The sequence below is a fragment of the Arvicanthis niloticus genome, chromosome 3 (assembly GCF_011762505.2).
Source record: "Arvicanthis niloticus isolate mArvNil1 chromosome 3, mArvNil1.pat.X, whole genome shotgun sequence".
In the NCBI taxonomy this organism is placed as follows: Eukaryota; Metazoa; Chordata; class Mammalia; order Rodentia; family Muridae; genus Arvicanthis; species Arvicanthis niloticus.
The window spans coordinates 40,597,604-40,624,256 of record NC_047660.1 but is presented as its reverse complement, the minus strand read 5'-3'; the positions used below and the strand labels follow the sequence as shown (position 1 = coordinate 40,624,256).

General features: G+C 44.1%; 1 protein-coding gene and 1 long non-coding RNA gene across 3 annotated transcripts; one reads left to right on the top strand and one right to left on the bottom strand.

Annotated features, from left to right (window-relative positions):
* Positions 1-1,807: 1,807 nt before the first annotated feature.
* Positions 1,808-26,273, bottom strand: Cnmd (chondromodulin). Of its 2 annotated transcripts, none has more exons than XM_034497518.2 (7): positions 26,053-26,273; positions 25,484-25,627; positions 20,585-20,725; positions 14,634-14,744; positions 9,969-10,122; positions 6,059-6,222; positions 1,808-2,285 (listed from the first exon to the last, which is right to left on the bottom strand). In XM_034497518.2, the coding sequence occupies exons 1-7, from the start codon at positions 26,122-26,124 to the stop codon at positions 2,070-2,072; spliced, it is 1,002 nt and encodes a 333-aa protein (XP_034353409.1). In that variant the 5' UTR covers positions 26,125-26,273; the 3' UTR covers positions 1,808-2,069. The 2 variants fall into 2 exon arrangements, with proteins under 2 accessions (XP_034353409.1, XP_034353410.1); XM_034497519.2 differs by having other exon boundaries at positions 1,808-2,282.
* LOC143441666 (uncharacterized) lies at positions 12,598-20,590 on the top strand. The gene is made up of 3 exons (XR_013109248.1): positions 12,598-12,820; positions 15,643-15,820; positions 16,034-20,590. It is a non-coding gene; the product is annotated as an uncharacterized LOC143441666 (long non-coding RNA).
* Positions 26,274-26,653: the final 380 nt, after the last annotated feature.

Sequence of the window (26,653 nt, the reverse complement as noted above, 5' to 3'; positions counted from 1 at the left end):
TCTGCCTTGATATTTCCTACCGAAGTTCTCCATTTCCAGTTTGTTCCACCCAGTGTCATACCTCTTCACCGTTCCCCAGCGTACGTCCTCTGCCTGGAATGCCCATCCTTGCACTTCATGGACTAGCTCCTGCTTACATGAAGTCTTCCACGTTGGAGTTCTCCAGGAAGGCTATTGCTTCCATCTGCAAGGTTTTGAATCCTGTCTACATCCCTTTGATCTTGTTTCTAGAATCCATTGTAAGTTTCTGGGCTCCATGGGTGTGTGAGCATGGGTAGAGCATACAGCTCATGCTTTGCTTGGTTAATAAAAAGCAACCACCTTAAAGATCTAGCTTGAAAACTGACCTGTAGACTGTGGCTTCTGACTGAGAACGACATGGCATCATTACATGTGTGTGCTTTCTTTGGGTGCCGATCCGATCCTCTTCATCCAACTAAGTGGAAGCGTTTAATAGCCAGGCTTTAAAAATTCTGTATCTTATAGATTTTAATTGGCAAACACACAATAACAAGGCTTGTTCAGAGTTGGCATTGAGACTCTTCTGTTATTTCAGAATTTTTAAAAAAGATTTTATTTTATCTATGAGTACATTGTAGCTGTCTTAAGACATACCAGATGAGGGCATCATATCCCATTATAAGCCATCATGTAGTTGCTGGGATTTGAACTTGGGACCTCTGGAAGAGCAGTCAGTGCTCTTAACCACTGAGCCATCTCTCCAGCCCTATCTCAGGATTTTGTTTGGGTGAACATTTCTCTCAGGAAAGTTGGGTCTCTCTCTCTCTCTCTCTCTCTCTCTCTCTCTCTCTCTCTCTCTCTCTCTCTCTCTCTCTCTAGCTGTGGGATACAAAACTAAAATGTCAAAATTACAAAATACTTCAGCGTCTTCCTGATCTAATATTGCAATTTCTGAAATCATTGCTTGTTCCTGAGGATTTCCTAAGCAAGCACGCTCCTCCTCCTCAGCCGCAGTGCCTCTGCCGGGTCTGCTTCCAGGACAGCCACTGCCTGGCCATTGGATTTCATTGGCAGCCTGATCTGTACTAAACATGTAAAGCCATGGTGCTGCTCGCTCTGTGGCTGCTTACTGAGAACACGTCAGAAGGAGATGAAGACATGCTTTTCAGAATGTCACTAAAATCTTCCATGTGTCTGATTTATTTTCTTGGGCATTGTTCTTTAATCTAGTACTTTCTTCCTGCAAGGTAACATATTCTTCCCCCCACCCCCCAAGATAGGGTTTCTCTGTGTAGCCTGACTTTCCTAGAACTCACTCTGTAGATGAGACTGGCCTCAAATTCAGAACTCTGTCTGCCTCTGCCTCCTGAGTGCTGGAATCAAAGGCATGGCCCAGCTTTCAAGGTGACTCTTAACATATGGTTGTCCCTTGTTAATCACTTGCCAGTGGGAGGTATAGGTCATAATTCCATGGGGTACCACACTGAAGGCTGCCATGAATTTCATTAGATGGATTTCATTCTATGACCCTTCCCCCTTTTGTTTGAAATGTGTTTCTTTTTCCCCTCCTTCCCTTCCCTCCTTTCCTCCTTCCCTTCTCTCCCTCCCTCCCTCCTTCCCTTCCCTCCCTCCCTCCTTCCCTCCCTTCTTCCCTCCCTCCCTTCCTCCTTCCTTCCTTTTCCTGGGACCTTTGGGCACATTTGCAAGACTGCAAATAACACAGTGAAGAACAGTGAAGTTACGATCATTTGAATTCCATATAAACAATAGAACCATTGGGATGATTTCAGTCATGAATTGATTAAAAGGAATTCAAGTATATGACAGATCTGGGACAAACTGTAAATAACTTTTCATGTTTATTTCAAAAGTAGCTTTTAAAGACTTGCAATAGGCTTTGTTGGTAAAGCAAATAGTAAAGGGATAGTAGTTGTAGATTTAAACTACCCTTTCAGTACATTTACACAGAGCGGTGCACTACAGGGGTTCTGTGGTAGCATTCAGGATAACATTATTCAGGTTGAGTATAAAATACTTTGTGGTCCCTTGGCATGAACATGCTCTATGCTTCTCATGTTAATTCTTGCTTGATGATAGATGAACTGGGTTTACACCATGCCCAAGATGCGGGCAACCCACCAGCTGCATGGCATGACAACTCTGCAGGCTGAGCGACATCCTTGGTAATGGTAAGGCCATGGATAGTAGCCTCCCAGTGGTTCGCAGATCTTTTGGCAGTGGGTGTAGCTCCGCCTGCATTCTATACAGCAGATTCCTTCGTGATCCAGTCTAGGGTCAAATGTCATGCTTTCTCCTTCCTGCTGCTGTGATACGAAAGACAATTATTTTCTTCCCTCTACTGAGGGTGTCGTATGTATATTATTTTAAAATAAGATTCTGAGTTCACTGCCTCAAGAAATCATCAGAATCAGTTACAAGTTTTCAAACCTTTGGAACCTTTGCCTGTTTAACCTGTCACCAGCAGAACATTGTGTGGTATTTTAAAGATACACCCTCAAGGTCCTCCATGCCTGTAAGGAGCCATGGTTATCACTCAGTAGTGACCAACTTTGTTTTAGGTAACATAAAAAAGAAGCTTTAGGATCAAAAGGAGCATTCTAACTGCTACTGTAAGTTTCAGGCAGTGGCCACTGGAATCTTCCTTTAGGCTCACTGATCTGGGGCTCGGCTAGCTCCCTTTCCAGCCCCTCGGTTCCTAGAGCACTGCTGAATCACTTGCTCTCCCCTGCCTGTATATCAGCATCAGAGCATAGGGAAGATGAGCCTTAGGTGTTCCCAAACAGGAGCCTATAGATGAAGGGAGACCCCACTGTTGTTGCTAGACAGATCACAGTACTGCCCTCTGCTGGATTTTATATCTGCTTTATCTTTTCGACAACCTACAGGTCAGGTTTCTGCATGCTTTTAGATATGCATTAATTGTACTGGCAAGAAGCCCTTGTTCTGATTTACCTGGGAACATTGGTGGGATGATACAGGGTCTCACACTTGCCCAGGTTAGCCTTGAACTCAGTATATAGTCCAAGTTGGCCTTGATCTTAGAGCAGTCCTTGCTTCTGCCTCTTGAGTGTCGAGACTATAGTTATGAGCACCACACTAAAAATCCCGAGTTTTAAATTCTCTATCTAATCTCAACACCTGTCCTGGAGGCATTGAGCTCTGCCTTGTGAATTGGTTTGTTGTTGGTTTTTTTTTTTTTTTTTTTTTTTTTAAGTCTAGTCAATTTGAGGAAAGTCAAAATGTTCTTGAAAGTGGGAAAACCTTTATGGAGCATCGGAACACTGGCTTATTTTGATAGCTGTTAACCTGTTGTCAAGTTTACTTGTTTTTCTGAAGTACTATAAAGAGGGTTCTGATACAAATGTAAGGAAGATTGAAGGCATCATGGCATTTCAGTCACAAGTAGGAAAAGTACTTCTAAAAGGACTGAGTGGTTAATACCTACCTACACTGCACTGCCACCTGCACTGCCATCTGCACTGCCACCTGTACTACCACCTGCACTGCCACCTGTACTACCACCTGCACTGCTACCTGCACTGCCACCTGCACTGCCATCTGCACTGCCACCTGTACTACCACCTGCACTGTCACCTGCACTGCCACCTGTACTACCACCTGCACTGCTACCTGCACTGCCACCTGCACTGCCACTGTCACACCCAACAGAATCAGCAATCCTAACACTGTCTGAAGCATCTGATACTATCTTCAGAATGCCTGCCTCATTCCCTCAGACTATTCTTCAGTTCTTCAGACTACTTTGCCCTTAATCTCTTGAAATAGACTCATTTAGAACAATGAGCAGACAGGCCCTGATTAACTGCAGACTTCTCTGGGGTGGAGGGTGTGTAAATGTTAATAGAGGTGTTTCCTTATAGGGAGGCTCATTAGGATTAACAAAATTGGGAGGAAATCTCAGGCTGTTGCTGGAGGGTTCTCCTTAGAGGAGCATGTGAAGGACAGATCTTGAGGAAAATGCTTAAAGTATTTTTGCTTAAAACTCAGCATATGATAAAGGAAAAAGTTGACATAATTGGGGTTTTTCAGGGGATGTGGATTACTCAAATCTGTAACCAGGGCAGACAAGTCACCCCTGCCCTTCTGTAAAGTGCCTGATAGCTTCAGACCTTGAACAAATTCATCTAGCCTGGCTACCTGGGGAATAAACTATATTAAATTTTGTTTGCCTATTCAGATTATACTTCTTGTTATTCTTTGAGCTTAGGGAATAAAGTGCTATGGTGTTCTGAATTTTCTGATAAGCCTTGGGTTATTTGGAGAATACCTTTTGCTCTAAATCCTTCTAAAATACATTAGTCTAAAATGATAAACCAGAAAATACGTTTGCAATATGTGAAGCAGTGTAGGACTGTTGGAGGTAGGGAGAAAACACACAAAGGATTTAGTGCAGTGGCTCTCAACCTTGCTAGTGCTATGACCCTTTAATACAGTTCCTTGTGTTATTGTGAGCCCCCCAGCCGTAAAATTATTCTTGTTGCTACTTCTTAACTGAATTTTGCGACTGTTATGAATTGTAATGTAAATATCTGTGTTTTCCAATGGTCATAGGTGACCGCTGTGAAAACATCATTTTACCCCCAAAGGGGTTGTGACCCACAGGTTGAGAACCACTGATTTAGTGTGAAACGATGGTCATCTTTATACATAATTAGAGACAGGCATGATAAATAGGCAGAAGACATAATTTATGCACCCAAGAGAGTGGCTAAGGTGATCAGTATTACTAGAACTTGGGGCAGAGTCAATCGTAGGGTGTGTTCTTAGCAAGCATGAGGCTTGTGTTTAGTAGCCCCTGCCTTGCCTACCATATGCCCAGGAAAGTCTGATAGGAAATAGGACCTTTCATCACTTCCATCACACATAGATGGCATATCTCTTGGAAAACAATTTGGTAACCTCCAGTAAAATCTACAACTCCTGTCTACTTAGACGTGTTAGGGCTGTGCTTTGGTATTTATGCCACAGGCATACTTACATCATAGTATCAATGGGCTACATCTGCCTCATCTGGATCACCTCATTTAGAGGTGAACCACAACAGCGTCAGCAGCATCGAATGCGAGGGAGAGACTTTATGCCCACCAAAGCCAAATCAGTCGAGGCGTAGCACATGCCTGCATTATGTTAGACTGCGGCTAACTGGCTAGAAGCCATTAACTGAATGTAGGACAGTACGAGAGAGAGAGAACTCTTCCCAAATACTGTATTCTATTTGGAAAGTAGAATGGAATTTTTGTGCTGAAAAGGTGTGTTTTCCCTCTGTGTGTAACCCTGCAAAGACATGGAGCAAATAGTCATTAATAAGGTGTTAGAGAGACAATGTCTGGGGTAGAAGGCTTTGGAAGCTCAACTTCACTGTACACTTTTGTTGTGTTTTTTAAAACTGTGCTTATGTTTTATTTTAAAAAACCAGCTACAAATACATATTCTGTTTCCCTTCTCTGCAAAGTGTAGTAGTGGTAAGTTATAAGTATTTCTTAGATTTGGGGGTTTTAATTCCTTAGTGTCCTTCTTACGGGCCTGTTTCCAGCACTTCAGCTTAGAGTATTGTTACTGGTATGAGAATCTATCCCGTCTGGGCTGAGAGACCTGAGGGCTAAGGTTGCCGTTGACTTTCTGGGCACAGGGCCTAGAACAGCCAGGAAATCCACAAATGTGTGCCGAATGGATGACCAGAGTGACTGTAAGCAGGGCAAGAGAATACTTTGATTCTGTTGCCTTGAGGGCATACTCTTGGGGACATTTTTAAATGCTCAGATTCCTGGTATTTATTTTCATAGATTTCCCCCTTTGACCAAAACAAAACAAACAAAACCAAAAAAAGCAAAAACAACAACAACAACAAAACAAAAACAAAAAAACCCAAAATAGAAAAACCCAAATAACCTTCCAACAATCTCCCCTACCCCCCTGTCAATGACACAGGAAACAACTTTGAATTTGCATCATGAAGACGCCGTCTATGCTTGCATGAAACCTATCTTAGAAATACCCTTTCAGCACCGCATGCAATGCATTTGTCTGGGCATGTCATGAAAAGACCAGTACGCACGTGGTAAGGGTTGTCAGGGTTGAAAGGTTCTTCGTCATCCTGAACATTGGGTCTGGTTCTGTTACTCAGTCTCCCAGGGCCTGCGTTGCGTCGAGGTTCATCGCGTGGTCTTGTGGTAGAGGGGGCGCTGTTTCTCACTACTTCCCTTCTCTCTCTTTGGATTTCTGCAAAATTTGCTATAAATTAATTCCTTTACATGAACAATTAAGGCAGTTCTGCATTTTAGAGTGAGGATTGCAGGTATGAACCATGTCCTAGCCTAGCTTCCCAGTCGATGTCATACTCCTGATTGCAGCAGACACTGGTTGACAAACTTCTGTTCTCAAACACCCCTCTCCCCCACTCGCCTCCCCTGATTCCCCCCTCACTTCACCATAGGATTTGAACAAATAAAATAGTACTCATTGTTCCTGCCGTGTTTGCGGCGAGGAGTAGCCGGGCACGCTATTTCTAAATCGAAACCATAGAATAGGTTTCTGTGTGTTTTTCCCGGATGTAAATGTGCTGTCTGGAATTTGGAACTGGTAAGTGAGCACAAGGATGATGAGGTAGCATGCTACATTCAGCAAAATGGTAATCGGAAAAAGAGGCTAAGGTGTGAGGGAGTGGCCACAATGCCAGAAAGCTCACGTCTGTTGACTTTGGGTTATATGTACAATGCAGCTTGTGTGTTGAAAACACTGTTGATCAGGTATGCTGTAACCTACAGCCTTATGTACTCTTGAGTCAATATATACATATACATATATATATATACACACTTAGAAATGTATTTGTGGGAGTGTATGGGGGATCGGGAGTATATGGAGTGGGAGTATATTATATATGTGTATATACCATATATAAATAAGTAATTGATTATATAGATATAAAGCTTTACATTTTCATATGAGCTATTGTCTTGGTTAATTCTTTAAAAAAAAAAAACAAAAAAAACAAAAAAAAAACAAAACCAAATCCCATGGTATAGAAAGGCATCAAGTGGCTAGTCAAGGTCACAGACTGAGTGACAGCAAGGTCTAGATAGGAACCCTGGCTTCCAACCCAGCGCTCTAGTTAACCATTTTAGCACGAATCCTGCAGTGAAGCTGACAGGTGAGAAGCAGAGATGGAAGGTACTGCATAGCATTTACTGCAGAGTCTCCCTGAGCCTTCGCTTCTTTGTCTAAAATGGTATCTCACTCATAGGCTAATGACAGGGCTAATTAAAGCCACACCTAAGGGTCTTGGTGTACAATAAGCACACAAATGTTAGGTGCCATCTCTATAATTTGTTATTTTTGAGAACCAAGATGTGCTTTGAAGCTGTAGGTAGCTTCCAAAAATAGCATTGTTTGAGAAGCACCACGCAGACCTGAATTCAGCTCATACCTCCTCAGCTAGTTGAAGGACCTCAGACAAATTAGTCTCTTTATCTTAGTATCCTTCTCTGGACCTTGGAAATATGAGTTATATCAACAGTTCTTGGTAAAGAGTAAATGAGGACAGTGTGTTGCTCCAGGACATCGGCTGTCCATTTCTGGGCTCTGTCCACCTACCGTCCACCTTTGATTATCTGGCTGTAAGATACTGCTGGTCAGTCGTTGCCAACAGCCAATGTGCAGGCTGCAAGACCTTTACTAGAACCAGACAGGGGCTGGCATCATAGAGGAGAGATTTAATTTCCTCATTTTATCCTAAAATACAGGTGCACTTATCACAGATTAGGGGAAACTCATTTTAATGCCTATGCTATTCCTATGTATACATCAACATTTACTTAGTCCTTTGCTAATCTGAGGGATTTATATAAAGTCTACATTGTGGTGTACATGTGTGTGGGTTGTATCAAACCAGGCAAACACTCTATCATTGATCCTGCCCACAACTCCAGTAGTTCTTGTGTAGATATTGCATTGACTGAGTGTGTAAGATCTTACCGTGTGTTTATGCTCAAAGGGTGAAGGGACCATCTTAGACCTAGGGAATACGCTTCTTTCCAGGGGTTGTATCATTCATCTTGGTACTGCCATTTCTCCAGTCTCCATCCGTATTCCCTGTCCCCTCAGTGTATTTTGCATAGCATCTCCTATTATTAATACACAGTCTGCCTATTTCGTGTGTGTCTAGGTCATTGGTTAGTTAACCTTAGGTGTTGTTCCTTAGGAACCATCTACCTTGTTTTTTGTTTTTTTGTTTTCTTTCATATTCATCTCTTTGTAGCTCCTGGGGCTCACCAGTTAGACTGCTGCCTGAGCTCTGATCCCTATCCACTGAGCTGTCCTCCCAGCCCTGCAAGGGAGAACTCTGGGAGTATTGTTTTCTGTGGCATTCCCTATGTGTCTCTGGCCTAGAACAAGTTACGTGGCACAGGATAGACCTTCATAAATAACATTTTATAAATGACACTCTGTAAATGAGTGAGTGAATGAACTCCAGGGAGTTCTGAGGCTTGCCTTGAGATCAGGGAGAGCTATGTGGTCGTGTGGGATATTCTACTCTGTCAATGGAAAGGATAATGGTCCTGGGTGGTAGACAGCAAAAAGGCCTCACCTAGACAACAGGAGCGTGGACTGAAAAGTGGGATGTGGCCATGAGATGAGGATCCACAGAGAGTAAGAAAGCATTTCCAGGGTTTGCGTTAGCTCTACGGGCTTGGGACATTGTTTCTTACTGAGCCTGCCTACTGCCTCAGGGTCCTTCTCAATCCTCTGTCAGGTGTGATACGGCACTAGCTCAGAGAACCATCTTCTCCAGGCTTTTGAGCAAGATGAGACTTGTGAATACTAAGTATCAGTTGGTCACGGTAGGATCAGAAATCTATACTTTCTATGCTATTGTTTTGCTTGTGGTAAAGCAAGCATAGCAATAGACAGGGTATCATATAGCACAGGCTGGCCTTGCTCACTGTGTAGTTGAGGATAGCCTTCATCTGATCCTTCTGCCTCAGCCTTCCTAGGGCCTGGATTAACAAGCAGTGCTAGCAGGCCTTGCTCATTTTAGCTAGTTTTGTTTGTAAATGTTGTATAACCATCACTACCATCCATCCATAGAACTGCTTCTGTTTTTTTTTTTTTTTTTTTTTTTTTCCAGGTAAATTGTTCTTTCTGTTCTGAACAGTATCTCGACAAGCCAATGGACTCCATGCCCTCACTTTGTCCATTTCTTCATTTCCGTCTTCTACTGTGCAATAAAACCTTTCTGAAAACAGCCTATCTCATATGTGCAAGGAGAGCGAGCGGCCTCCCTCTCCACAGTTACAAAGTAGGCCTTGGGGAGACCAGTGTGTTGACCGCAGTAGAAATGAGGTGTGAGGCCCTTTGGGGATGAGAGAGGGTGAGGCCTGCTGGGATCACCTGGCCTTTGTCACCCAGAAATGGCTCAGAGGTGAGCTCCCGCCTGACACCAAGGGGGCTCTGCACTTATTTTCTCTGGGTTTGGAAGCCAATGCTTGAGCCTTGAATATGAGGAATCTTAGCCTATACCCACAGCAGCTTTTGGCTGTCCCATAATTCTGGGTTCGAATATAATAAAGCATTGGCAGCATGACAGCTTCTTAGTCCCCCGATGCTGTGCTTTGAGAATAAAGAAATGTAAAATTGGAAGGCTCGAACAACTGAGATTAAGGGGCAGTGCAGAAAGAAGCAGGGGCGTCATAAATAAGCACCACGGTTAGGAGGAGTGCTCCGTCTTCCTGCCCTGCCTCCTGTTAACCCTGCTGTGCCTTCCCTTCCACACTGCAGGGGCACCCCCACTCCCACCCCCACCCTGTCATTTTCCTTCTCTTGTATCTCTCATGCTAATTACCAAGACTCAGCCAACACACATCCCCGGCTACCCTATTGGTCCTACCACCTCAGGTCAGTGGAGGGGGCTCCCAAGAGCCCCGGAGGCTGAGACTGGGGAATTCCAAGCCCTATTTCAATTTTACCTTTTGGATACATGGGCTTAAGCCAGAAAATAGGCAGGTCATCACAGAGTTCAAGGATTTTAGGACTCAAGAAGCTGTTGTCCTTCACAGGCTGGTCCACGGCCACCCAAATCAGAGAGTTCTCTTCATATTTAACTGGCATGATCTTGCCTTCCTGGAAACATGAAATGCATGTGAGCAGAGGAGGCTGGTACATGTTGATTGTTGAGTCTGGGTACCAAAGGATTTTTTTTTTTGCTTTGTGCAAACTCAGGGACAATTCTGAGTGTACACATTTGATGCATGTACACGGTAAGGCTCCAGTCTTTAGTCTCCTCAGGACCCAGCACAGCTCTCAACCCCCTGCTTCTAGACGGCTGCAATGTGTGAACAGAAGTGTTTAGAGTCGAAGTGAAAATTACTTGATACCGACTTTGAGATTTAGGTTAATCTGATGTTTTCGATCAAAGATGTGTTTGAGGAAAGGCAATTGAACAGACCCTGAAATCCTATAAAGGACAGAGGAACTCTTCATTTGAAGTGAAAAATCTTTTTTTTTTTTTTTTGGTTCTGCAGCTTCCAAACAACAATGGAAAAGGCAAGTGATTGGTTCTTTAATGTCTCCAGTTCAAAGTGTTATTTAACATAAACCATTTCTCCTGTTCCCAGTTATAACAAAACTTATCTCAGATGTTCCCCACATCAAGCACACCACTGAGATTTCAAAGCTAAGCCCCGGATTTCCTTCTACAGAAAGATGCTGAGGATGGTTTGATAACCCAGGAGACAAATTTATTTATTTATTTTTGCCAAGTTGTTCCTTTCATGTATTTATTACTTTGCAGTAGGTTGGAGAAATTAAAAATTTTTTTTCCTCACTACAGGTAAAAGCAGCACTTCATTTGGGTTTCCTCCCTCAGGCACATGGTTGCCTTAAACAGCTTAGAGTTATTGGAGGAAGGTAACACCCAGTTATTTACCTTAAATCAAGTGGCTCCATCCAGGAAATGACTGTTCTTTGAGCACAGTAGCCCTTTAAAGTTATACAAAACTGTTGAAAAATTTATGACAGCAAGTGATTCATAAATCTGCCCCGTCATAGCCTGAAGGCTGTGGAGAGGAGGGGATGCTGGGGATGACACACATAGATGCGCCCTGTAAGCCAGGGATGTTGTCAGTCTGGGAGCATGCAGGCTCCGAACAGGGCAGATTTGGCCAACTGTACTTTCTGCATTGATTTTTATCTAGAGAGGATCTATCATGCATGTGGTAAACAACAGAAGCATGAGACAGTCTGCTCCGGTCTAAGAATCAAGTGGAAAGATTAAAATACAAAAGTATTTACCATACTTGAATCATTATTTTCAAGTATTATTACCTGAAATTGAGGGTACCTGAAATATTTGACTAAAGAGACTCTCAAAAGTAGAGTCATAGGTGGGTGTGGTGACTCGTGCCTTTAATCTTAGCACTTGGGAGGCAGAGTCAGAGACCAGCAGATCTGTGTGCATTAAAGGCCAGTCTGATATATCACCTGTCTGATATATATATATATGGTGAGTTCTTGTCTACAAAAAAAGTATAATCATATGCTGATTTACCATTTGTACACCATAACCTGCAATTTAAAGCTAAAGTGAAAATAAGAATTTTGGAATAGCCTAATTTCATCTCTGAAAAGATTATCACAAAAGCAAAAACACAAAAATCACCAAACTGTTACCATTTGTTACTTCAAGATTATGGAGTCATGATATTATTCTATTTTTCTCTATACATTCATGTGTTTATTATATTTATTTTTGAGACAGGGTTTCTCTGTGTAGCCCTGGCTGTCCGGGAGTTACCTCTATAGATCAGGTTGGCCTCACACTTAGAGATCTGCTTGCCTCTGCCTCCCAAGTCCTGGGATTAAAAGCATGTGACACCATTGCCTGGCTTGTCAGATGTTCCATAGTATCAAAGTATTGTTTTAAATTTTAGGGATAAATAATTAGAGCCAGTGAGATGGCTCAGTGGGTAAGACACACACACACACACACACACACACACACACACACACACACACACAGAGAGAGAGAGAGAGAGAGAGAGAGAGAGAGAGAGAGAGAGGTGTAAAGTTGTATACTATAAAGCAGTGTTCAGAGCTGGGTAATCTAGAGTCGGCAGGAAAGAGACTGAGTTCATAGGCAGGGTAGCAGCAGCAGAGTGCGGGGAAGATGTGCAGGCTGTGTGATAAAGAGAAGCCCCAGGGCTACAGCAAAGGAACGTCCCACCCAGGTTTTAGGCTGCCCTCTGTGAGTTCATACAGAGCACAGCTCACAGGGAGAACAAATGGAGCATGGGGGCATGGGGGTCTGGAGGCCACCTTACAGAAGGAAGAACAGGGTAGCTGGGTGTGATGAGAAGTATCAGGACTTCCACGTTCAATGTCTCCAGGTTTGTTTGTAGCTTGTGTTTTGTTCAGCTTTGAGATGTCACCTGCTGTTGCTCGCCTGGGAGCAAACAATTAGGTGGTTTCTAGGCACCCTTCCCCTTAGTGGTCCTGAGGGATCTGCGGCTCCTTTCACTTCCCTCTCAGGGATAGGAAGGCTCAGTGATGATCATAATAAAATTAGCAGTTATGAGCAGCCATCTTGCCGCTCACCTTCTAGTGGGTTCTCAGGCAAGGGCAGAGTGTGCATGCAGCCGTTGAAAGCTGACAGAACTGAGAGGGTCAAGGAGCTACAGCCACATCCACAGCAGGTGGCAGAGCTGGCTTTTGGATCTACATTTTTATGACTCCCAAGTCTGTCCTCCTCCCCCATATCTGTCACAGCTCAGATGAGAGCCGGTCATGGGTGTGACCACTCTGTAAGCCCTGGAAGAGTAAGGTGAGGAACATTACTATTAAATGTGTCTCTAGGACTCTGTGCAGTCCTAACATTTAGGTTTTAGGTTTCTCCGTGTAGCCCTGGCTGTCCTGGAGCTCACTCTGTAGACCAGGCTGGCCTCTAACTCAGAAATCTGCCTGCCTCTGCCTTCCAAGTGCTGGGATTAAAGGTGTGGGGCACCACCGCCCAGCAATGTTTAGGTTTTAAAACTCAGGTATACAGCTTGTGGAGTGATTACCTAGCATGTGTGAGGCCTTAAGTTCAATTTCAAGTTATACAAAACCAACAAAATACCAGGCTTATAGGCAATTTACTAGTAACAGATGGAAGAATTAAGTCTTTAAAACATGTAGAGTTTGAGGTCAGCCTGGCTATGTAGTGAGTTCTACTGTAGTCCAAGCTTTCAAGGCTAACTTTGACCCTGTGTGACTTATGGAGACCCTGTGATTATATATATAACACATATATGTATATATATACACATACATGTATATATGTATATATATGTATGTGTATATACACATACACACACATATATATGTGTGTGTGTATGTGTGTATATAGCTATAGCATAGGCTCTGCCCTGCTGGTAAGGCCTTAATTCAATTTCTTGCTTTAAAAAAATAAAATCTACAAGCTTCGTATAGCTTCATTTAAGCTGCCTTGAGCCAAAGGGAAGAGCTATGGGGAGCATCTCAGCTCACGGGTGGATTAAACACCCATGGGAAGAGCGCTCCAACCACTTTCTGGGTGACCAGCTATCCAGAATATTTGGGAAGAATTCCCACATTTTGTAGGGCTAAGGCTAGGGGGTTTCTTAAAGTCCCTTTCATGAAGATTTTACCTTGTGGACTTTTGATTTTATTTTGGACTTCTAATCATTGATCAGATGGCCATTTAACATTAGATAAATAAGGGCTACCTGGGTGTCAAATCTCTAATGCTCTTGGGCACTTTTATGTTTGTTTGTTTGTTTGTTTATGTGTGTGTGTTTCTGGGTGTGTGTCTGTGTTTTTCTGTGTCTCTCTGTGTCTCTCTGTCTCTCTGTCTCTGTCTCTCTCTCGATTTCTTTCTCGATTTCTCTCTCTCTCTCTCTCTCTCTCTCTCTCTCTCTGTGTGTGTGTGTGTGTGTGTGTGTGTGTGTGTGTGTGTGTGTGTGTAGCTACAGCACACAGGTGGAAATTGGAGAACAACTTGAAAGAGCTGGTTTGTTCTTTCTACCATGTGGGTTCTAGGCTCAGATTGGCAGGCTTGTGCAAGAGGCAAAGTTAACCTGTAAGCTCCACTTGCCCAAGTGACATGTTTTTGCTCCCCTAAACAAGTCCCCCTCCCCACTGGATATGCTTGATTGGACGTAGGCAGGAGGTACATAGGCAGGAAATAACACGAGGGGATGTATGCTTGCCCCTGATTGGACCCGATGGGAAATACAGTGAATACAGTGAACTGTGGGTTTGCCTTTTTAAGCCTCTGTAAAACGTGGACCTGGCCAGAACCCATCAACCTGGCCAGTATTTAATTAAAGCTTGCTTCACATTTGGCTCAAAATTGTGGAACTGTTTTTTCTCTCTCAAATTTCAGGAGTAACATTTGGCAGCAAGCAACTTTCCACACTGAGTTATCACAGCTAATGCACTTTAAAACATGCTTCCCCAAACCTTTAAATATGCTGCACCATGTCAGAAAGATGGCTGGGAGCCAGCAGGACAGAGAAGTTCTTCTAGTAGAAAAGAAATAAAACTTAGGTTGTAGTCATGAACCTGCCAAGGAAAAAGGCCTAGTGTATCCGCCCGTCGTGTGTGTTGGTACCCACCAGTTCAGAGATGCTCTGCTTGGTCACAATGCCCACCTCAGGGATGCGAGCCTTCACCTGTGCTTTGATGTAGCACTTCTCTCCTCCAGCAAAACGGATCCCAGTGATGCCCTATGAGATAAAAGTTTATTTGTCTATCCACTTACTCCGTCCATTATGTGTAGAGGTAAACATAAGATAAAATCCTGGCTACCATGAAATTTATCTTTAGCATTGTCTTCCAATAAGAAGAAAATATAAATTCAGGTAGAAATAAGGGTCACAGAGAAAACATGGCTAATAAAAAGGCTAGGAATGGTAGGGAGGATACTGTAGAGACCACGCCCAGGAGGAGTGATGGTGAGGGGTGATACCTGAGCCATGCAGCTCTTGTTGGCACTCTAACTGTGTATGGAGCTCAGGAACTGGCCCTCCATCCATGCAACCCTTTCTGAGCTCGTGGCCTGGGTGAGTTCTCTGTCTCTGACTTTTCCTAAGCTTCATCTTTCATTTGTCACTTGGTCTCTGGTTCTCAGTTACAAACTTCTTGAGATCAGTATCTGAGGTGTACATGTGTGAGCACGCCTGGGATCTTACAAAGCTCCTCTGAAGATGTTGGCTGAATTAATGAATTCCCTTAATTCTGAGCTTTCCCAAGTTACTGAGTCTGACGTAAACAGAAAAACTTCACACAGCACCAGGAGCTAAACCTTACCAGAGGACTTGGTGTTTTGTTTTGTCCCCTCTGAGATATAAACAGTGTCTCCTCCTGGCTGGGGACCAGCCTTAGGGGACACATCGGCACAAAGCTCCTGAGTTGACAGCTGGGCACTGCTTTCCACCTGAAGAGGGTGTGAAAGGGAGCTGCACACGCTGTCCCCGGAGTGTTTACTTGACTCTGCCGATGTCGATTCATGATGACTAGATGATCTAAATATTCTAAAAGGTCATAACATTTATCCCTAATAATGTAGATTTCCCCTGCATGTCTGAACCTCCATGACCTCCTGTTGTGTTGGGATCAGTGTAGGACGAGGCTGTACCGTTGAAGTCACTGAGAAGGAGTTGGGGGAGGAAAGCACAAATCCAGTGCTACGGGCTCAGGATTCTTAAGTGGAGAATGAAGGTAACCAAATGTCATGCTGAAGGAGAATCACAGGAATCTATCATATTCATGCTCAGGACCTGAACCCTACAGAGGCTGTCAGGTAACAGACTTAGAATAGCAGGGGAGGCTGGGTCTTCCTGCATGGCCCACTCTGTGCCATACAGCAGCAGACCTTTTGTTCATGTTTGAGAGCCACTGGCATCTGCTCTGCTACTTCCCAAAGTTGTGCTGCTCCTTCCCTGCATGTAAATCTAGGACTTGTAGTTTAAGGCCTGCAAGTTGTAACCCTGTCACCTTATTTCTCTTCACCTAGCTCCCCAACAAAGAAGAGGCGTGGCCTGACTACAGAGATTTGCTTTGGGAACCAAAGTCCCATGGAGAGATTTTAAGAACATAGTTGATATAACCGGGCTTTGTAGTATACAGCTCTTGGGAGGTGGAGGCGGGAAGATGGAAAGCGTAAGGTCATCCTTGGTTATACAGTGAGTATGTAGGCCAGCCTGGGGTACATGAGATCTTGTCAAAATAAACAAACAAAAACCAACCTAAAAACAGAACCCAGCTGCTGGACTATCCCAACAGATTCTTACTGCATTGGTAGTGGGGCTCGATCTATGAGTATTTTTAAACCACCAGATGGCAATGATGGACAGCTGGAATTGAAGGCCCAGCAGTTTAGGGTGAAGGGAACTTTGCAGAGTTTTTACATGACTATAATAGTCGTCTAGCCCATGTTTCTCCTAACCTAGGACTCAGAAACACTTGTTTGTAACAGTCACTGGGACAAAACCCAGAAGGTCGGGTCGCAAGCCCAGGGGAGGATTTCTGACTCAGGATGTCTTAAGTTTGTTATTTTCCTCAAGCCCTTGGAGGCTGTCCTGCTGGTACCTCAGGGAGACAGCTTGAGAACCACTGGCATCTGCTATGCTACTTCTCAAGTTCTGTTGTTTCTATCCTGCATGTAAACCTGCAACTTGTAGCTTAAAAATCAAGGGAGGGAGAGAGATCATTGCTCTCTGAACATGAGATGTATGGGGAGGAAAGCATACATCATTCCAGTACGCCTGGGGAGAGCAGATCCTACTGCAGATGACTACACTTAAAGTCCACCTAGAACTGTTGATTCTCACAGTCCACGCACTGCACAGGTTGCTGACAGCCCATGGGTTGGGACCCGTGGAAGGGAATTCACACGTCACCATCCAGTCTAGCTGCAAATCCACAAGTGATACCATATATATTAAAGATCAAACAGATGGAGAAGCACAAGGAAGTCAGGCAAAGCTCCTCTGCTAACAAACAAACTGGGCCCTGGACGCCCATGATAATGGAGACATTTGCTAACAAAGGTAACAAGTGGAGATTTAAAGGAAAAAACCAACAAAAAACAGAAAACCAACAAAAAAATCTAACATTTGTTCGTCAAAAGAACCATATGATACCACCCTAGCTATGCTTCCTTAGGGAGGGCCTTAAGGAGGGAGGAAGTCTTGTTCCCAGCAGGCATTTTAGAAGCCTTTGGAAGAGTCTGAATCAAAGATTGGGATATTCTGTTTTTGGGGGGTCTTGTAGATCCCTGGAATCCTGAAGAACCAAGTGTCCCATGTCTTAGGAATCAAAGCTGCTTGTGGGGACTTGCCTGGCACAGGCTACCATTCTCATTTTACATATAAATACACAGTGACTGAGCATAGCTCTCAGCACTGTCAATTTCCTATAAACGGCAACTTAGAAATGGAAATAAATTAGTTTTTGTTTTATTTTTGAGACAGAATCTCAGACTTCTCTCAAAGTCACAACCCTATTTCCGCTTCCTAAGTTCTGGGTTGGCAGGCATGCACAGCCATGCCTGTCAAGGCATCAGTACTGATGCCTACTGCCTGAGAAAAACTCATACCATTTAACTGTCAAAGCACACCCGTGACCATCTGCACCGTGGGCGTGGCACTGACGGTCTTCAAATGACCAGTAGATGCACTTGACTATATTAATATCAGCTAATGCATCTGGCAGAGCATGTACATATGAAATCCATATTTCATAATAAATTACCCTCATTTTATTGTTCCTTTACATTACAGTTGAGGGTTATATTGATTTTTTAAATCAATAACCTACCTACTTTCAAGGTAGGCTCATGTTGTAGTTTTTCTCCCCCTCCAGGTTTTAAATCACAACTTTCAGATATCCACATGTTAAAAGAATTGTTTTCTGAAAACCCAGAATATCCATATGTGCAGCTGTCTATTCTCAGTTTCTACCCGTGGCTTTTGTTACTGAAATATAGTTTCAGGTCTGAGGAACTTGGCTTTAGCCAACAGCATGGATGCTTGTCAGGGTATAATCTTTTAGACTACAAATCATGAACTGTGAATCGACCCTTGTGTGTTGTTTGTTTATGTCTTAGGGAACAAAGTTTGGGGCACTTGTTTTCGCAGTGCTCCTCTCTCTTACTGTGTCTGTTCTCTGTTGGACTATGTTAAAATACCGGGGTCCCAGGTATCAATGTACAGGGCAGAACCTTTCATGATCTAGCTCCCACCCGAATTTTCATCAGTCTCCATCTCCGTCCTTGACATAGTTGACCGCACTGGGAGGGGGACTGTGGATCCTTTTGTAGTAGCCTTTCTAGCTCTTTATGTTAAAGTTCAAACTGTTTCTCAAAAGAGTTGGGGCTATAGCTGAGTGGAAGGGTGCTAGTTTAGCACAAGAAAGCCCCTTGGTTCAGTTCCCAGCACCACAAATCATTCCTTAGGACATTATTCAATGACTGTGTCCTCACCTCTGCCATGCCTGTGCAAAACCTCTAATTCGCAGTGATGTCTTGTGTGGGGAGCACACTTTGCCCATAGCTTATCACGGCACATTTCTGGGCTGACCTCAAGCCATTTCTGTGTGCATGTCTTTCTTCTAGACCGGACCAGAAGATCCTTGAAGGATAAATGTCAGTCATCTTCCATTCCTATGCTTAGCGCCATCCCTCCGTACAGTGAGCCTCAATCAACACTTCCTGTGTTTGACTGATGGTTTAAAATAGAGGCAAAAGTAATAGAAGATGCCCACAGAGTCTGATTCATGTCTTTTCAAAAGGCCAGGCTTGTTTAAACCCATAGCAGGTACTATCCATCAAAAAAATGTTCCACTCACCAGTTCTGACTTAGAGAAATGTAGAAGCTATCAAAGAGAATTGATCAGTTTATGAAATATTTGTGGCCCTGTTCGTCTATGAGAACAAAACACAATCAATACCATTATTAGAAAGAAGCAAAGGATTATAAAACAGATATATAGGTTTGGGATTAAAATATTTTCAGAGGATATTCTTGACACGTCAACCTCCCAAGAGTAAGGGGCCTTTTGTAATCCATCCTCACAGCCCCCTTTGCATATTTTGACATTGTGGCACATCACAGGTATTCAATTTTGTTCTGGATTGAATGATGTGTACAGAGGAACCACATTTTATTAGTTTCTATTGAGTAGTACAGAGAAAAAGTATTTTGCCCTGTCCTGGGTTTTGCAGTAAAAGCATTTAATAGGTCCAGAGAAATTATACTTGTGCACAGACCAGAACCATTTGCAATGTGATGACCACACAAAGTGCAGCTGGGCACACTCAGGGCTGCAGAGCCCGTCCCCAGGGCAGGGCCCTCTGTGAACACAGCCAGGCTTTGCCAGCATCGATATTCGGCATCTCAGAGCACTAATTCTAGCATCTGCTGGGAATTCAAAAGGACTGGTGAAGCGTGTTTTGGTTCCCACAAGAGGAGAGTGCTTTCGTGTAAATGAAAAGCTTCTTTCGTTTTTCTCATAAATCAGGGGAAGATGGGTTGATGAGATGTTTGTAGACCAATAAACTATCAGCAGAGACATTATTTTCAAGAGCTCTCCTTCACCATGATGCTTCACCTACTTCGGCTGCAGATTTAGCAGAAGAACCCAAACACTAATGCTTCTTCCTCATCGCACAACAGAACAGAATAAGATTTTTGTCAGCCAACAGGAAATGTAGCCCAAGTGACACTTCTATTAGCAGATGCACAGTGAAGCATCAGCGAAGGGCCCAGTGTCTCAGATTGCCTGGAAATTAAATTTTGCTCAAAACGAAAAGGGGACTCAAATGTTTCTTTTGTAATAGTCGATGGCAGGAGACGTGGGCTATGATAGGCACCCACCCATGCTTATTTTCTGGATTAAATACAAATTAGAAAAATATAGACATAGAACCTACTGTTAACAAAGCACCCAGCCATTAAAATGTCTTTATTGTCTAGAAATCCTAAGTTTTGCCCTTGCTGTTGTTGAAGACTGAGCACTCTACATGACAAAGTATAGAATATCTCTCAGAATGACATGGTTCTCATGAGCCTTCCTCTTTCAAGAAGAGTTTGTTCTTAGCAATGGCATTGTACTTTCCCATTTGAAACAATGAAACAATAAGCTTTTTTTTTTTTTTTTTCCTTCTAAGTCCATATATCTTTTATTTTCTAAAAGTAAACTCACAACTCACTTCCAAACTCTTTTTTTTTTTTTTGGCCCGGAGACGGGTATCTCATGTTGTTCAGGCTGCTTCAAACTCCTGGGCTCAAGTGATATCCTTCCTGACAGCTGGGCCTACTGCACTGGAAGGGTTTTGCTATTTTGTATATTCCCCCATGTTTCCTCTTCCTTGCACGAAGGTGGAAGACAAAGCAGGATCCTTTCTCAAGGAGCAGAAGCTACACGTTACAGGTGGGTTGCTGACACCAAAGCTGCTGCAAAGAACAGTAATCACTGCATGCGTGAGAGAGTGACTGCTTCTCCTCAGACTGGAAAAGCCAGGGCTTTGCCTGTTAGACTCTGTAAATGTGTGAAATGTACTTACATTTTGGAAATCATTAACTTCAATTGCTTCTTCTGCTCCACTTCCCATTTTAAAGGTCTCCAAGTTGTTTGCAGCATCTATTTCCATGGACCCGTCTTGTAGTCTCCCATCGATACTCACGGTGTAACGAACGTTGTAAATCTATCGGGGAACAGAAGAGTCTTTGGTGCACTCTTTCTTTCAGCAATTCGGGGCTTATCTTTAGATCCACAGTATGTGAGGCGGGTCCCATCTTTTTCGTAGATACACAAAAGCAGCAATAATAGTAATACATTTGTATTTGAGGACTCTATCCATACACCAGTCAGTTAATACAGTGATTTTGTGTGTGTGTGTGTGTGTGTGTGTGTGGTGTGTGTACAGATATTCGTGAGTATGCATGTATTTGTGCACATGGATGAATACATGCCTCCCCGTGGTGTGTGTGTGTGTGTGTGTGTGTGTGTAAGACAGAGGTTAATGTCAGGTATCTTCCTTAATCCTTAACCACCTTCCTTTTTTGAGACATTGTGTCTCACTGAAACTGGAACTGACTTAATTCGACTAGACTGGCCAGCTGGCAAGCCAGTCTTGGTCTCGTTGGTGACAGGATTACAATGTGGTTTCCGCTCCTGAAGGCTGCATGGCAAGCATTTTAGCAAAGGAGCCATCTCCTCAGCCTGATTGTTTTAAAATACTTTCTAAGTAAAATCTTTGGTAGTCTCTGATAGCTGCTTAAAGAGCTCAAGAGCTCGGATCTTGGCTACACATCAGAAGCACCTGAATAGATGCTCTAGGTACCATATCTGGACCAATTAAATCAGGGCCTGTGAAGCTGGGGGTTGAACATCAGTGTTTAGTTTTCTAAAGTTTAATTCTATTTGTAGCTGGTCTGAGAACCACCCACGAATAGATGGAAAGGCATTTGGCTGAAACACTGGCATCTCTGCTTGGAGACTGGTTTTTAAAACTCACCAGTCAAGGTTAAATGTGCGGGGGAGTATATGATAAGGATTTGAGACGGGGCTGGGGCCTGTCTTACACACAGTAGCACTTGGGAGGCAGAGACAGGCAGATCTCTGTGAGTTCAAGGCCAGCCTGGTCTACTCCAAACTCCAGGATAGCAAGGGTTGCATAGAGAAACGAGAGAGAGAGAGAGAGAGAGAGAGAGAGAGAGAGAGAGAGAGAGAGAGAGAGAGAGAGAGAGAGAGAGAAAAAACCCAAACGAAAAACAAAATAAAAACAAAAAACTTATAAATTATCCGAAGGGCTTTCTTTGTTTGGACAGCTTATCACTACAATAGCTTAAACATAATCCACACACTGCTCCTGTCCAGCTGCTGCCGCCCCGTTAGACTTTCTGTATGTGGTGGGACTGGAGGCAGCGTTTCTCTTCTTTCCTGCTTTTTAGGACTTTTGGTAGCTATTTGTCTTCATTAATCGTCCATTATATAGCTATCATCTGCCTAACATATAAAGTGCATGCATGGTCACCCACAAGTACACACGTGCAAGTCTTCAAAGGGGAAAGGCTGAGAATGGTTGACCAAGTTTCTATCTCATGTCAGGTCAGCCACTCAGCACTGCAGAGAGCTGTGATTTTATTCAAGTCTGATTTCCACCCCCTCATTATGAAGAGTGACGACTACTACCGGATAAACACTAGAAACACGTAGCTGTTGTTACAGGATCATTACTTGGAGAAAACTCATTATTACTAGACACACAGGGCACTATTTTATCATCAGAGAATGGCTCTGTGACTCCTACCCTTCCTCCTAGGCAGAGAAGAAATATCCACTCCAGCATGTCCATCCCTGCCCTCCTGCCTCCTTCCAGGAACCCAGCCCCTCCAGTTCCGCCCTGACTGCAGGCGGGTGGGTGGAGGGCTGGGGGGGGAGAGGGGGCACCCCGTAGGATTCAGACTTAGCAGAGATGGAGCAGAGCCCAACAGCCTGTTCCACCTTCTCCCATCGAAGCATCCCAGTTATAGAAGCCTGGAGTTTTTTTTTTTTTTTTGGTTTTGGCCAAACCAGGCCTTTCTGCTGAGAAAGCAGGCTCTGTTCTGCCCTGGGAGCTCAGAGCAGCCATTGTACACACATGGGTTAGCCGTGACTGTTGAGGAACCTGGCCTGTGAGCTTCCTACTGGCACCGTTGTCCCCCACTCAGATGACAGCAACTAAGGCAGTGCGACATTTAAGAATTTAACCATTTAGAAATTCTTTTTGGCCGGTTCCTCCTTATCCCCTGCCCCAGACATGTCATAGACAACTGCATACCAGGCTGGCTTTGGCCCTTTCAGTCCTACTTTCACTTTCCACCAGTTGCGCCGTTCTCCTGAGCAGAGGTTCCCTAGCTACAGCTCACATCAGATCTAGCTCAAGCTGGTGGTTGCAGGAAAAGCCTGTGCCCTCTTGGTGGGGTATCAGTAGGGGGAGGGTGGAAGGCAGTCTGCAGTTTCCAAAGTTCGGCCCTGAGCAGGGCAGGAAGCTGAGTTGCTGGAGCGGCAATCACGCAATTACGTTGTTATCTTCTCTAAACCCAGGGAGCTGTTGGCACCTAAGGCTGTTTCTCGCCAACTACAATGAGGTTTATTATTTGCCAAAATTCTGCTCAATATGGTGCCTTTTACAGCCAAGGATATTTGCTAATGAGATTTTAATAAGGCCTCGGTTCTATAAGATTAATTACATAATGTTTGGGAAAATGTCTAGAAAAATTAATCTAAGAAAAAGGCCGCAAGCAATGGTCCTCCTTCACTGAACGGGTAGAGTTGTCAGTTGTCTGGCACTGATGGGAATTTCCCATATCTCAACGCCTTGTTCCATTTACAATAATGTGGATGAAAAATGGCCTCAATATTTGAGCTCCGTCAGTGATCTCCTCGTTATTTGTGCCCTGTGCTTGGTAACCCTCCAGCTAAATTTGAGCAGACCTGTCCTTGGGGAGTGAGCCATATGAAAGGGAGAGGGGAGAACTTCACATCTGGTTCTCCTTTGTAAGCTAATGCAGAGAGCCAGACTCTCTGAAACTCTCCAGAGAATGGGGAGTCCATTAGCTCGATGATGGTTCCTGTGTGATACTTACCTTTTTTGACTACACTGTGTTTGGGTGATTTAGAGTTCCATTCAAAGACAGCAGATCCATGCGTGTGTATAGCATAGACACTGTCAAATGCACTCTACTTCAAATTTTGTGATTTGTTTGCCAGACTTAAATAATATGGAACAGCATTAGACAATTTTTTTTCCAGAAAAAAAAGCCATGATTTTCTTCATTCTTCTGTCTGTGTAGGAAATAGCAATAACTTTGATTGTTAGCAATAAAATGTGATTTACTATTCCTCTATATTATTAGAATTTAATACTGCTCTCTTAAACCAAACATCTTGCAGGAAAATGAAAGATATGAAGAGAGGAAACCCACTTCTTCAGGGTGATGGCTCAGTCTAAGAAGCTTGTCAGCTAGTCATGTCTGTCTTTAATTAAATGCCAAATGGTATTGCTTTCTTGGCCAAAATATTTACTCTCCCCCCACAAAAAAACCCTTAAAAAGCAAAGCTATTTTTTGTCTTCAAATTTCTTTCATCCTGGAGATTTTATCTAAAAGACAGTATTTACATTCTAACACCATCAAATTTCCCAAAGGGTGACAATCTCAACCCCGTTACTAATGGAGACATAGACATTAAAATCACTCTCATGTTCAAATTCTGTGCTTTCATATATGAGCATCTGGACCAGTGTCTATATTTAAAATACAAATACATTAAGGCACTTTTCAAATCCACACAAAACACATCGCAATTCCAATCTTACAAATTGATGCTTGTAAATTTGATATAGTCTCTAAAACAGACTCAGTGCTAAATGGCATGCTTATCTACATTAGGCATTTGAGTTAAAAATACAAATTATGCAGTGACTGCAGAAATGTGATGTGTAAAATGGTTGACTTGCTTTCAGCACCATTTTCTCTAAGTACTGGAATTTGTTCATGCTTTGAATTTCATGGTGGGAGAGGGGGGGAAGAGGCGGTCAGCGATCCTTGGAGGACAGTGATTAAGAAAGAGCCCTTTGTGTGCTCCCTGGAGATGGAATTCTTTTCCATTAGCTGAAATAAGCTTATACCTGGCGTGGCAATGGTCACCAAGATAAAAATCCCCCCTTTAACACAGGTGGATACACTCAGGTATTTAGAGAACACACTGGAACGCTGCCCACTTCAGACAGAAGCAGTTTTTATACTTCTTGAGAGAGTCTATCTGGCCTTAATCTCAATGATCAGATAAAGGGAAGAGAAGAGTTAGTGAGACATTTGCCATTAAATCACAGGTGACCACACTGATTCTTAAAAGAGATTTGTTACCTCTAAGGAAGTCTGACTTTTTGTTTTAACACAGAAAAGGGAGAATGAATAAATAGGTCACAAACAGGAGAACTTTCTTAAAGATAAAGATTTCCCCTCAGTGTAGGTCTGGATATTCTTTTTACCCTTTGTCCTATTTAAATTTATAGCTTTCCTCAGCTGGGACAGGCATCAAGGATCATTTACTTTCATTTCTTTCTTTCTGGATAAGAAGTTAGAGAGGCTGCGTGGCCTCCCCACTGCCCCACAGCTGCCTGGTGGCTTCCTTAGGCTGTGATGACAGAGAATGACTTTCCCCACAGTGTCCAGGGCGTTCTCGAAGTCTCCCTTTCTGGTTTCGTCCTAGAAACCCTGAACTTGCCTACCCTGTGCCCTGTACCCACTTTGTGATAAACCCACGAAGGGAGGTATCCCAAGAGAACCAAGGGGACCAAAGGGAGCAGCAGGCTGTGCCCACCGGCCGACCAGCGCTCTGGCTCCACCTAGGGGTTCGGCCACCCCGCGCACCTGGCGGTCCTTGCATCCCAACTGGAGCCACTCATTGAACTTACGTGATTGTCATTTCCCTTCCAAAAGTAGAAGGCCCCGATGGCGCCGAAGAGCAGCAGCACCGCGCCAGAAATGAGGACCACAGCTCCCACCTTGAGCAGCCGTGTAGGGCTCCCGGAGGGCTTCACGGTCACGGTGGCGTACGCCTACGGGGCAGGAGATGGAATTGTTGCCGCCCCACCCACACTCGCGATCCCTGCGTCCTGTCCCCGGGAAACCGTGAGGATTGGAGTAGGAAGCCTTGGCTCCAAGCACACTCAGATGCTGCCTCTTGAGGGTCCCTTAACTTCAGACATGGAAGCAGCATAGCAGACTCTTCCCTAGGCAGACCCCCTAGCCCCTCAGTCCCGCACCCTCTGCTGTCACAAGAGGTTCCCTCCACACCTGTGGAGGATCCTGTGCACCCTGCCACTCCACCCCCACACTGGGCATTCTCATTTGATTCTCTCATCACCACACATCCAATGCCACAAATTCCTGATCCCAGAAATGGATCTGGCACTCACACGCAGTCCGGGTCCCTGCGTCTGGACTCACTCCACGCCAGTCTTGGGGACCAGGAGGTACTCACCGGGGGACTGCAAAACTCAACGTCCTCAGGCCCTACCATAGTGATAGGAACTTTGTCCGAGCTCTCTGTCATGGCCGAAAATGGAAAAGTAAGGTACTCGAAGGCCCCGTTTCGTTATCCTAACTGTCCCAACTGTTCTGTTGTCCGTACAATGAATGCCCCCTGCACAGCAGCAGCAGCAGCAGCAGCAACAGCAGCGTCCTGTTCTGGCCAGCCCTTCTGTCCCCACCCCTTCCAGCACCTCACCTCTCCCCTCCCTTTTCCCTCCACCCTGGAGCAGCCTGCTCAGCTTTTTCAGATGTGCCCTTCCCTCACTCTCCCCAGTCCAAAGTCCCCAAGTAACATCCAGATAGTTTGAGTGTGTAAGGGATGTTGAGTCTTGGGACCCCAACCACACCCCCAGTCACTAGCTTGCCAGGATTTCTTAGAGCATCAGAGGGCTTTGCTGTGACACTGGCCAGAGGCTCTTTCTTGAAGGCGCTGATGGAAGTGGGTTGAGAGGGAGATAGGGGGCCTATCTCAAGTGCCAATGCTAAGACACCTTTTCACTAGGGTCTCTGCCGGAGGTGGAAACTGCTGGACTCTCCTGGAACTAGAGCAT

Bases quoted from the DNA above. Each gene is read 5' to 3' on its own strand.
- Cnmd (XM_034497518.2), bottom strand. From the start codon at position 26,124: ATGACAGAGAGCTCGGACAAAGTTCCTATCACTATGGTAGGGCCTGAG. The intron at 14,745-20,584 runs GTAAGTACATTT...TTTATCTCATAG, and splicing joins AAGTTAATGATTTCCAAAAT to GGCATCACTGGGATCCGTTT. The intron at 6,223-9,968 runs GTAAAATTGAAA...CAAATTTTGCAG, and splicing joins TAAGCCCATGTATCCAAAAG to AAATCCAAAGAGAGAGAAGG.